Here is a 12,715-nt window from a genome sequence, read left to right on the forward strand (position 1 = left end):
GAGCCCAAAGGAAGGTTGCTAAGCTCACCAGCAGTCTGAACTAATAACGCATCTTTCCAGGAGAGGCTGCAGACTGGACAGATCATCTTCAGCATCCATTATCAGCTAAGAAACAGCAGATGCTAGGTGAAAGTGTCCCTGGTGGTTTTTTCCCTGCCACAGGCAGAAAACACCACCAGTTCAAATTCTGCCCCAAAATTTGTGATACAAAATTTTCCTGAAGTGCTTTCGGGACTGATGTCTTATTAGCTTCTCTGCTTTTTTTGGGTATTGCTTAACAAAAACTCAAAAAGCAGCGGTTGCCTTTTCATCTCTTTAGCATATGTGGATACTGATTTTTTTAATCAATTTGTATAAAAATAATTCTTTTCAAAGAATCTTGTTTCAAATCCTTTAAAACCTTCTGTGCTTGTTTCTGTCTCCTGATATGGTCAAAGTACAGTATGGCTAACATTGCCTCAAAACACTTTTTGGAACTTCAGTTCACGAGTCTCAAGAAGCAGCAGACTGATGGCCCATTACTTTTTACTCTGCTCTGTGTTCTGTTCCAATGGCTTCATTAGAAGGTGACAATGGCTGAAAACAGACTCTTTAATTCATTGATGTATGCTGCATGCACAAACACCTAAATGTAGCACATAACTGAAATGACCAGAAGATCAGGCTAACTTGTTCAGTGATCTTTGGTACTTGATATAAAACTCAAACACAAGAAACACAATGCTGTCTTCAGAAATTAGGATTTAGGGAGGAAGGGAGGATTTCAAGCTAGAGAATGTGTCAGCAAATGGACTACTGGGTTTAAACATTTAATTTGACTGTAACTGTTCTACGCAAATTACATTCAGGTGATGGGACATATAAGAGCTGAATTCAGTAAGCTGCATTTATCTTTGTAAAACAGCATAATAACTTGATTATTCACAGGGACTGTCCAAAAATTGTTCCAGAGATGGCTCAAGAAATGTCCCCCTTTTTTTTTTTTCTAGAAAACAGGGATTAAACAGTTGATTTTTAATATAACAGACAGAAAATGTACTGGTTTAGTCTGAAAAAACCTCACATAAATCAGAACAATCTCTATACCCTAACAGCACAGCACATCTAACTGGAACAGAGATGATTTTGAATAGAAAGGCATATACTTAATTCAACCAGAAGCATGTAAGAATAATTCTAAAGTATGTGGCTAGGAGACAGCATGTGCTTGACAACTTTCATTTTGCTACTCTTAAAAAACTCATTTTTCTTATTGTTACAAACCTGAATGCAGCTATCCTTGGAAAGAGTCTTAAATCTATCCAAGAGGCTGTAGTCACACACACATTGGAGAAAAGTAAGGGGAATAAGTAGGTTTGTATAACAACTATGACACTGTAATGTCTCACCCGAGCTGCAATTCCTTATAGCTGTAAGACTTCTGCTCTGGTGTTCATATTAGGTATTTATTTTTTTCAAATAAAAACTTGACTGCTAGAGTTAGGCAGAAAGTAATTTATTGCCTGAAAGTTTTCACAGTGATTTTTATTTCACAAGATGAGTTTTATGAGGAAAAACCATGAGACAGTTGCATGAGGAAAAAACAAAGTTGTGGGGGAAAAAAAAGCAAAAACAGCAGTAATTTTGGTCCCAAAAACAAATTCCAAGAAACAAATTACAGCATTAGCTAGCTGCTTTGTGATGTAAATGTGCCTCCTTCAGGACACTCCAGTAAGGACTTTACAGCTAATCTTTGGGACCAGCTTGTGTTTCTGTCACCATTCTTCCCTTGCAGCACCTACATCTGTCTGCAGAAGAACACAGGCTCTTCCAGCAGCAGCTAATTCCACAGATGTGTCCGTGACATTAAATTTTTAGATGAAAACATGCAATTAACTTCAAGGAAGACACCAGCAGACATCAGAAGACATCACATTAAGAGTTACTTATGAAAACAAACTCTGCCTCCAAAGCTTGGAAGGAAAACGGTGACTTGGGGAGAGCCATTCTCTCCACATCCTGTGACCTTGAAGACTTTTAACATTGTGACCTTCATTTATGCAGAAAAAAGACTCGAGTAACAGATACATGAGCCTTCTTACTACTGTACTCTTAGTAAAGGCCCTTTTTTGCTTGCACTCAATAATCATGTTAATCAACAGTATGCAGCATAACACGGGGCTTGACTACGTTAGAAGTCTGAGCTAGTAAAAATAGCTGGCTGATAGAACATGAAGCAGGACAGTCTCCATGTGTTATTAGTCATGTTCAACAACTGTTCTAATGAAAGATAGAGAGAAAAACTTGTGTCTTTGGTTTTTGATTCTTCCCCTCTAAGAGCTTCCGAGTTCATGCAAAACAAAACATCACTGATCAGGTGACCACAGTATTTCATAAGACTAAAACATTTGTTCCATGGTTTTAACATTTAAACAGTTTAGAAGTGTATCTGCAGATGACTGTGCAATGCCTCCATCTTACACAGATTTGGTCAACTGAACGATGCCTTCATTGTTAAGTGCTTATTTAACAAGCTTTACCTGTACCTGGTTCTTTCCAGGATAATAAAAATACAAACACCTGGTCAAATAAATTTTTTAAGAGTGAGATGTTAAGAGTGCTCTAGACCTCTTTTAATCTCTAAAATACTTAGTGTGATTTTAATTTATCCCCAATCTTTTACAAGAGCTTGTCATTTATCCCCATTCTGCCTTTTTCTTGTTTAACTTTTTTTTTTTTACTTTCAAGCATCAGAAACTGCTGTGCAGGACTGAACCTGTCAAAGCTGCTAATATGGAAGTTAGCAACAAAAACTGAAGATGAGATTGTATATCAGATACATGTAACGTTTTCATACTATCACAATGAGGAAGTATCCCTCAGTAGGGTGTAATATTTGGCTGCAGCTACTTCAGCAATCTGAAGAAAGTACTTCTTTTTTTTCTCTTGAAAATGGCTTAATTTATTTTTTAGTTCTCTTTAATTCACAGGAAGAAGAAATACACTTGCAAATGTTTATTCAGCGTTAGATATCTCTTCTAAAAATACCTGTGGTATATTTGATATACATCTTCCCTCATTCCTTCAAACACACTTAAGCTTTGAGGTAACTTAGGACAAAATATAAGAACACTTTAAAAAAATAAAAGCAAGAGATAAGTAAAAAACATTAGGCAGGATAAATAGAAAAATATTCTATCTTACTTTTACTATGAATAGTTTCAGCATAATGCACTTCAAAAAGCAAAATAATCAAGTCACTAAGTCCAAAATTAAATGTATTTCTCAAGCAAAACTGACTTCAGCAAGCACTTCACCTGAGTTTAAATTTCAGGGATTGGGCCCATAGCAACAGAGAAGACAAAAAGCATCCAGGAGCAGACTGTCCCATGATATTCTACTCCTCATTTAGAGGAATACAAGAAGGCATGAGGAGGAGAAAAAAAAATACACCAAAAATTTTAAAAAAAATAATAATAAAAAAAAATCAAACCTTGTCTTGCTGCATCCATCTAGGCAAAAGATGGTCACTCTCTACAGCAGCCTCTCCATTCATGCCTGTCAGCCAGTACCGATTCACTGATTCTGCCATTATTATCTTATCTGCATAAAGCAGCCTATATCCAGGGAAATTTTGGGAAACGTTAGCAATGGCGTCATGCTGATGGAGAAGGACCTTTCAGTTTGTGGAGTGTATTCCAGAGATGCAAGGCACTTGCTGAGAAAGCCTGAGATGAGACCTGTGAGTTTAGAAGATGGTCCTCTGCCCATTGAATGATAAGGGTATGCCACACCTCCTCTGTGAGATAATTCCAAAGGAACTCTGATTTAAAATGTGGCATCTTCTGGCACACATGAAGATTATTCCTTTGGAAAGCATGATTTCACCATCTCATTTATATGCTATACTGGAAGATTGCAATACTCTAAGTAAGATACTTTTATGTTTGTAAAGATATGTTTTGGGAACGACACAGAAAACACAAGTAATAGTTCTTCAGGCTGAATGAAAAAAGCTAATCGGAGTCTTCATCATCAAGGTATTCCTCTGCATTACTTAATGTTCGGACTGTACCTGGAAAGAAACAAAGCTCACTCTTTATCCAAGACAAATTCAGAAAAAAACCTTTTCTTTTCAGTGTTTGCAAACCAGCATCTGAGAAACCTGATTCTACCATTTAGAGATGTCAAGGCTACACAGATGGGGCTGTAGATCTGGATCTCAAAGGTAAGGCTAAGCCAGTAATCTCATCTGGTACATATGAGATTTAGTCTGTTCATGAATTTCAAGAGCCACCTTCTGCCTCCTTGGAATCTGTACAGCAGAGCTGGAACACTTTTGCACATAGGCACAGTGCTATTAGGAGTGATGAAAACAGGTAGGAGGCAGTAAGACTATTTTACCTGAAAATATTCTTTCTTTGTTTATTAGAGTCACTCAAAGACACAGGAATAAAAAAAAACTACAAAAAAAGAGCAGTAAAAAAGTTAAGAGGAGCATCTATTGATGTTTGGCTTTGTTTGGAGGGACAGGCTCAAGGGCAAACATACCACTTGTTTTTACTCTCACACCCTGTCCCATGTGGTATACTGCTTTAAAGTATTTTCTATGCTTGCTTTCCTTCTGTCTCTTCACTCTGAAGGGCCTATCTTCCCTTTCCTTCTCCTATCTTAGTATTTTCATATCTTTTGAACACTTGCCTCTTGCTGACACAAGATGGCATTTTGTGTAGAGCCAGCAATACTGAATGTGATGAACAACAGGTCTCTATCAGACATTTGCTAAACCAGCCCTCTCAAGTAAACTCTCCTAAACACAATGCTTAGCTCATGTAGTTCCCAACTCATTTTTACAGCTATCAACATATTGATACTTGGTCAAAATATTAAATGTCCTCTGAAAAGGAAAAATGTATCAGAATAACAAAATCAGAAATACCTGCAGTCTGTTTCTTCTTAAGCAGGGAAGCACAAGCTGCATTGGTTGCCATGTCTAAAGCCAGTTTCTTCTCATTGTTCTTCAGATCTGTTCTTGCCCCTTCAGAACAAAAATTTTAATCATGAATCACTGTCCCAGCTATTTCTTGAGCAACAGTACTACTACACGAGTTTCAATAGCATGGATAGAACAGTAATGGACAAGGGAATCTCAACTGTGCACTGCTCTGATGCAGACTAAGAACTATGGATGCTCTTCTATATGCTTATAGGTGGCTAGGGAACTCACTGGCTGCTCTCCTATTACAGGAACTAGACATCATTTCTATTCTGGGGTTAAGTGCCTAATTTTGTTTGCAAAGCAGGGTGAAATTTATCATCTTCAGCAAGTCAGATGCCTAATTTCTGAACAGCTGCCAAAATTTTCTGCAAGGCTTATGAAGTCAGGCAGGTAAGCTGGCTAAGAACTTATAACCTGGGTTATAAGAAAACAGTTAACAAATACAGATTAATAAACGTTCAGGAATCCAGTGTGCCACACAGACTGTTGAAATGTTTGTGAAGATCTTTACCCTTTGCCAGCAGCATCTCTACAATGTCTGCATAACCTTTCCATGCAGCAGCATGCAAAGCTGTGTCTCCCAATTTGTTCTGTGGAGTTAGAGGGAAAAGCAACAGGATTAACACACAGAAAAAAAATACTTATTTCTGCTTGTACCAAGGATGAATAACATCACATCTATCCTGTAAGCATCTGTTGATTAAACCTACCTGTTGGTTTAACTCTAGGTTTGACTGGGTAAATAGGACATCCACTATATCTGCAGAAAATGGAACAGGGAGGGGATGAAGAATAAAATTAGTGGAAACAAAACAGGCTTTTTTGCATTCATAGTATCAATTCTGGTTAAGATTCAACAACAGAGCAATCCAATCAGGTAAGGAAAATCTGAACAGCCAGACTGTATCAGACACAGACAACCATCAGTCACAAAGAAATGTTACTGAATAAAATACGCAAGACAACACAATGCTTCTTTTTGGTCTGTCCTTCCCACGCTGCTTCTAACAATTATGCTGATTAGAATGCCCTCTTCAACAGCGAAAACAAAACCACAAAACACACAGCATTTGATGGAGCTGAATCTCCCTTCTAGCTTTAACTCTTCTTCTTTAAAAAAAACAAACCAGAATGGCATGAAATTAATCCTGCCTTTACTCTTTAGTCCTGCAATTTTCACCATCAGTCTAACAAGCAAATTAAGAAAACAAGAGAACAGTAATTTCAAGTGAATTCTCTGATACCTTTGTGGCCTCCATGGCACGCCCAGTACAGAGCTGTGTTTCCAGCTTTGTCTAAGCCGTTGACCCCAACTCGATTATCCAAACACTCTCTCAACCAGCTTAGGTTGCCTGAAAGACAAATTCAGTTTGGATTTTTTTCTTTGAAAAGTTAACAGAACAACTAAAGGCACATAGTTCTTTTTTAAGGGTGTCAGTCCTCCTAGAAACTTAGAAGAAGTAAAAGTGATGAGCAGAAGTACTTAAAATTTATAAAACATATTGTCCAAGTCATACCAAACACCTTTTCTTCCACTTCCAGAATACCTTTAGATTCCTATTTAGATTCCTATTTAGTGACATGAAGAGTACCAAGTTCTTTTTCTGTCTATGCAATTACAGAGTGGCAATTCTACCAGGCTATAAACCAGCTCAGCTTCTGAAGACTGCAAAAGTTACCAGGTAACTTGTTTAAGATACCAGGCAACTAAATCAGACAAGACATCTTCACTCTAAATATACTATTATATTGGCAGAAAACAGAGAAATCATCCTTTACACAACTAAAACCCAAACCACACTTACCACGTTTGGCAGCTTCATGCAGTGGGTTATCAATAGACTCAGCTTGCTCTGCCACTAAAATGAAACAAGAGAGTAAATTCTAACTGTTTCTGAAACTGAACAGGTATTTTGACACCTGTATGGAAATAAAACTGAATTATTCCAGAAGAACCAGTAATACATATTTAATTCTAAGGTGAAAGGGGATTTGTGAGTGATGGACTCGTCAGATGCCTTAAAAAAAATTCCATTGTCAATTAGGTTCTGGTTTGTTGTACAGAGATTTTTTTACTTTCCCTGGAAAACTTTTTAGAAGGTCTGCAAATCAAAACCGCCTAAACAATTAATACAGTGATGGGCAGATTGAAGTTCAGGCTTCTGTAGACCCTTTCTTCATCTCACAAGCTTTATGTATTACTAAAGAGGAGCAGCCAACACCCATTGCAACAGGAAAAAAGAAACTGAACAGGACTGTGAAACAGCTGGAAGCAGGACCATATCCTGGAAACCTTTTAAAACTTCTTTTTTAGGTGAAAAACCTCTGACTACTAACGCTACATGCACGCAGGATAGTGTATAATCTGAGATGAGTCAGCTCTCTAAGCCCTTGGCTTGACAGGAGGTAGGGAACATGTAAAAGGGTGTTTCTCAGATCAAACTGCTACTGTCATCAGATGCAATGCAGGTAAATATACAATATCTCAGTTACCAGAAATAGAAGTCTCAAGACTGCAGTGGCCTATCCAGATCTTTCTTGCATTGGTGCATATTCCTCCCACAATGCTTGTAACTGCAAGACTGCATATGCTTACCTCTCTAGCTGTGAATAAAATAAAATGCAAAAGCTAGATTCCAATATCTAACTTAAAAAAATAAATAAATTGCGCAAATACTGAACAGAATCCTAAAGCAAGAGCGGGAGAAGCCAGTCCCAGAGTAAACAGGCATTACACACAACATGCTAGTCATATTGAGCAATGCATGCTGTGCACAGCAGAAAGCATTAACAACACTGTCTCAAGTTCGTTAAAATAACGTTATAAAATTCTTGTCAGAAGTTAAGTAACGAAGTCTTTTTAATGCAGATAACACCGATGCTGCCTGCATCAGCTTTTTCATTCATGGCTTTTTCAAATGTGTCCCTTCAAGCCCAGCAGAGGGAGCACAAGACCTCACCAGAGACTCCGTTTCAGGTTTGCTTCTCCGTTTTGAAAAAAGGTTGTAGAAGAGCACGTAAGGTCCCAGTATTCAAATGGCTAAGACTTGGCATAGGCAGCCCTAAAGGTGGCAGCCATTGGAAACAGGCCTTTGAGGATTTTGCAGTTTGTTCAAAGTAGAAGACACATTCCCGGTATTCTTCCTTCTTAGGGTTTGCAGACCTCAAGACTCTTCTACTTAAAACATGAAATTTTTGCAAATGTGCAGAGACACCATCACTCCATATCTCCTCCACCTGGCCTAAAACTGAAGTTAAACTGCTGCTTAGATAACTTTTCAGTAAAGCACTCTGGAAGCAACTTTTCCAAATTATCTCAATAGGAACGCAAACTGAATTAGGAAGTTGCTGGTTTTATTTTAAATGCAATTCACCTCAACATTCAAGACATTTCAGTGTAGATAAGCATGAGTAAAATATTTGTCCTGTATAGAACACTGATCACCTTCGGAAGACGGCAAGACCAGAAATGAGTCTGGAAGTCACAAACTAAAGTGAAATTTGATTCCATGGTCTCAACAACTGCACCACAGGCTTCTATTTACATATTTCTACTAACTACCAGTCAGGGCAAGGAAACATATCATTGCTACCATAATGTGTCCTGGTGAAGAAAGGCCAATATGAAGCAACCTCAAGTTAATAATGTATCAGCAGTTTTAATGCAATCTGTCATGTGACACTGCTTCTCTGCCTGCAGTTCCTGGGAGGACTTGGAAAAATTGTGCCGTGCTGTCTGCACTCACAGTTTTTCAAAGTGATTTTAGTTAAATCTGAAAAAGCGATTTGTTAGTCTAAACAGATATGGGATATTTAGTCTGGCGCCATCTTCAAGAAAACAATGTTTTCTGTGGCAGAATATATTAATTAAAAAGCAGCAAAAGTTAAACAAACAGCTCTATTTCTTAACTGGGAAAAACTAACCAAAGGACATCAATGGAATTGCTTACAGTGTGCTTTAGCTTCCTGTCCACATGCAGATTTACCTAACAATTCTATTACTGACTACTTATCTCTGTAAGAAGCCACCCTGTGTGAGACTTCTTGATCTCAAAGCTACTAAAGGCTGTGGCTTTCCATCCTTAGGTCTACTTAAAAAAAAAAAAAAAAAGGCAATATAACAGACTGAAGGAATATAGCCAAGGTACCACTGAAGAGAAGATCTTAAAAACTGCAGCATGTTCATTCAGAGTATCAAGAATACAAGCCTATCAGTTTTCTTGTGTTGTCTGCAAAACCATCCTTTAGATACAAGTGTTCTTCCCCTAAAAACTGAAAACACCTATTTCTGTAACCTGTAAAAGCACAAACATGAACACTAGGCAAACTCAAGCTGTTTCTAGGTTACAAAAACTTAAGACAGCCTGTCAATTGCTGATGTGCAGTGGTGACTGGTATTTCAGATGTATTCTGAAATACTCTTGGTAGAGGACTGTTAAATACTGGTACCAGTATGAGTTTCAGAATGAGTAATTTTATTTAGTGATTTCCTGTCATTATGAATGATCTTTCCAAATGAAGAGGGATCTGGAGAGGCTGGGTCAATGGGACGAGGCCAATGGTATGAGATTCAACAAGACTACACTTTGGCCACAATAATCGCAGGTAGTGCTACAGGCTGGTGGAAGAGTGGCTGGAGAACAGCCTGGCAGAGAGGGACTTGGGAGTACTGGTTGTGGCTCACGTTCAACCAGTTGTCGGTATGCCCAGGTGGCCCAAAAGGTCAATGGTATCCTGGCTTGTACCACGAATAATGTGGCCAGCAGGAGCAGGGATGTAATTCTCCCTCTGTACTCAGCACTGGTGAGACCTCACCTCGAGTACTGTGTGCAGTTCTGGGCCCCTCACTTCAAGAAGGATATTAAGGTGCTGGAGCAGGTCCAGAAGAGAGCAACGAGGCTGGTGAAGGGACTAGAGGGAAGTCTTGCAAGGAGAGGCTGAGGGAGCTGGGGTTGTTTAGTCTGGAAGAGACTCAAGGAGTGACCTTATCACTCTCTACAACTACCTGAAGGGAGGTTGTAGTCAGGTGGGGGTTGGGCTCTTCTCTCAGGCATCTAGTGACAGGACTACAGGACAGGGCCTGAACCTGCACCAGGAAAGGTTTAAGTTGAGTATTAGGAAGAATTTCCTCATGGAAAGGGTGATTAGACATTGGAATGGACTTTCCAGGGAAGTGGTGGAGTCACCATCACTGCAGGTGTTTAAGGGAAGATTGGATGTGTCATTTAGTGCAATGGTTTGGTAATGTGGTGGTGCTAGGCCGCAGGCTGGACTTGATGATCTCAGAGGCCTTTGTCAGCCTCAAAAATTTCGTGATTCTGTGAAAATATTCTGCTCTAGACATTACCATAATTGCTTGGAATTAGTCCAGTTCTCCCCTTGCAAGTTCCTTTCCACCAATTTGTATCACTCTGCGGAGAAAAGGGAAAATATTTTAGAAGGGCATGCTGCATGTCAAAAGTATTCAGTCTGTATGAGATGTCTCGGACTCACCATGTCTGAGATGTAAATTATATCTCCTTCTTCAAAGTACAGTTCATCTGGCTTAAAACAAAACAAAACAGAGTAAAAAATCTGAATGTGTGTATTCAGGTAAAACAAATACCTGGATACTTTTGGCTCTTCTTTCATAAGAACAGTAACACAAATTCTCCAGCAACTAGAAAACAGCCTAAAAGTCTTTCATACTGTATTTGACTTGCCTAGATCCATCTTTTTGGATCTGTGACCTTCCTGACAACTAAATAAAAAGACTGCGGCCCTTCCAGCAGTGCATTGTGCAACAAAAGCACCAAATTTTCTTGTTTATTAACTTCATCCCCTTTTCTGTTGGTCCCAGTTCACCAAATCTCTTAGCTTTCTATTATCTTTGATGCCTTTGGAAAAAAAAAATCACTTAGAATGCTGATCTTAAGACTTCAGACAACTGACAGCAGACAAGAAAGCATGCTGCTTTTAAAAACAGTTGGACTTAAAACCAGAGCGATTATCAAAGAGGCAGTTTTAGTTACATTAAGACCCAATATCCATCAACAGGCCTTTTTCACTGAAACCATAGCACACTAAGTTTAATAGGCCAACCCTCGCAGAACTGAAATAATGTTATTACAGACAAGATTAAAACTAAGCTTCTCAAAACCCTAAAATCTAGATGTACTTACCGTTCTGGGCTCAAATGTGTAGAGGGCCCTGAATACTTTAACCTGCCCTAAAAACAAAAAAAAATAAACAGTATCAGTATTGTGCCTTCTGAACACAGCATACACATACAGCCCTCCAATCCAAATAAATTCTTTTCCTTCCTGCTTGAATCTGTTTGCAGGATGAATTTGTGCTATGCCTTTGCCAGTGAAAATAAGGATAAAAAGACTCAAGCCAGCAGCACAGTTTCTGAAGGAAATGGGCCAAATGATCAGCCAAATGTAAACTGACTCTTCTGCACAACCAACGTGGTCTTCACAGCTCACTATGCAAGTCAACTGAAGTGTTGCCATCAAATTCTGAGACTAAGTGTAGTTTCAGTCATATACACCTCAGTACACTCATACAAGTTGTATATAATTTTATTATCAGATTTATCAAATTATACAGAATTAAGAACAAACAAAACAACAAACAACATTTGCAACGTGTTGTCATACTTATCGTCATTGCTAATTAGTAAAATAATGCAGTATCACATAAATTGTTGCACTCAAGGAAAATTAAAAATGGTCACCAAGTCCTAATTATGGAATGAACAACTGACATTGTGTTCTGTTCAGATGCTTAAAATAAGCTATAGTGTTTACAGTTCCACTAAGTGGGCAATGTTTATTTTAATAGGATAGTTTTGAAAAGACTGTCAGCAGTATCAAAGCCAAGAGAAGATAATCTTCATGCAGAGAAGTACAAATTTAATTGCATATACTGCAGATGAAGGATCTCTATAAACATTAAAAAAAAAAAAAAATCAATAAAGCTACATTTCAAGAGCATCAAGCAGAAAGTATAAGGTTAGCAAAGGAAAATAAACATTTATCTTACACAATTTTATTAGTTGAACTGCTGAAGCCCACTGAACACAACAGACAAATACATTACACAAACTATTCTGTAGTGTTTTAAGTATCTAAAGTCTTAAGAATGTTGGTTTAAATACCTTAAGTAACTGTATTTGAGGTTCTTATACTATACTTTAGGTGTTTGTATAGATTAACTGGAGACCAAAGCAGTATTTGGTTATCAGGACAATGCACAACTTGGACCACATTTAGTCCAGGCTATTTGGTATGCTCGGAGAAATTCATTAAATTACTGCCAAAGGTTAGTACTGTATAATACAGTGTGTATATACAAAACCTTCTCTGGTATACTAGATGGAGATAACAGAGTAACAACAGAGTAAGTTTCCAGATGTCTCAAGAATAACCTTTTACCTTGCTGTAAAGAAGAGCCATGAATAGACAATTTTTGCCCCTTCCATCTCTTTTTTTTTTTTTTTTTTTTTTCCTAGATGTAGTCTTTGTTATCCCAGTCTCTAAAAGCCTACTCACAACAGTGATCATTTTAGAAAGTCAACTTACGGGCTTTATAAATGTCAGTCTAAATGTATACATGCTGACAGGACTTAAGAAGGGAGGATGGTACTCAGCTGTGTAAGCTACCATTTTGCAGTACACCCTTTGGGGTGGCTCTTAAAACATGTTTTTCTCTGGATATTCCCTAGCAAGAACCATACCAGGCAGCACATGTTTA

At 38.2% G+C, this 12,715-nt stretch overlaps 1 protein-coding gene across 1 annotated transcript; it reads right to left on the bottom strand.

Moving 5' to 3' along the window:
* Positions 1-3,804: 3,804 nt before the first annotated feature.
* Positions 3,805-11,182, bottom strand: OSTF1 (osteoclast stimulating factor 1). Its single transcript, XM_009999790.1, has 9 exons — positions 11,140-11,182; positions 10,472-10,522; positions 10,326-10,389; positions 6,784-6,837; positions 6,223-6,330; positions 5,689-5,738; positions 5,490-5,568; positions 4,919-5,017; positions 3,805-4,054 (listed from the first exon to the last, which is right to left on the bottom strand). Exons 2-9 carry the CDS (start codon positions 10,472-10,474, stop codon positions 3,996-3,998), a joined length of 516 nt encoding a protein of 171 aa, XP_009998092.1. The 5' UTR covers positions 10,475-10,522; positions 11,140-11,182; the 3' UTR covers positions 3,805-3,995.
* Between the last annotated feature and the right edge of the window lie 1,533 nt (positions 11,183-12,715).

Source organism: Chaetura pelagica, unplaced genomic scaffold (genome assembly GCF_000747805.2).
Source record: "Chaetura pelagica isolate M959 unplaced genomic scaffold, ChaPel_1.0 scaffold216, whole genome shotgun sequence".
Taxonomy (NCBI): Eukaryota; Metazoa; Chordata; class Aves; order Apodiformes; family Apodidae; genus Chaetura; species Chaetura pelagica.

Excerpts from the sequence above, each read along its gene's own strand:
- OSTF1 (XM_009999790.1), bottom strand. Across the intron at positions 6,838-10,325 it reads ACTAATTCCAAGCAATTATG|TGGCAGAGCAAGCTGAGTCT; the intron begins GTAATGTCTAGA and ends GTTTCATTTTAG. Across the intron at positions 4,055-4,918 it reads TAAGAAGAAACAGACTGCAG|GTACAGTCCGAACATTAAGT; the intron begins GTATTTCTGATT and ends GTTTCTTTCCAG.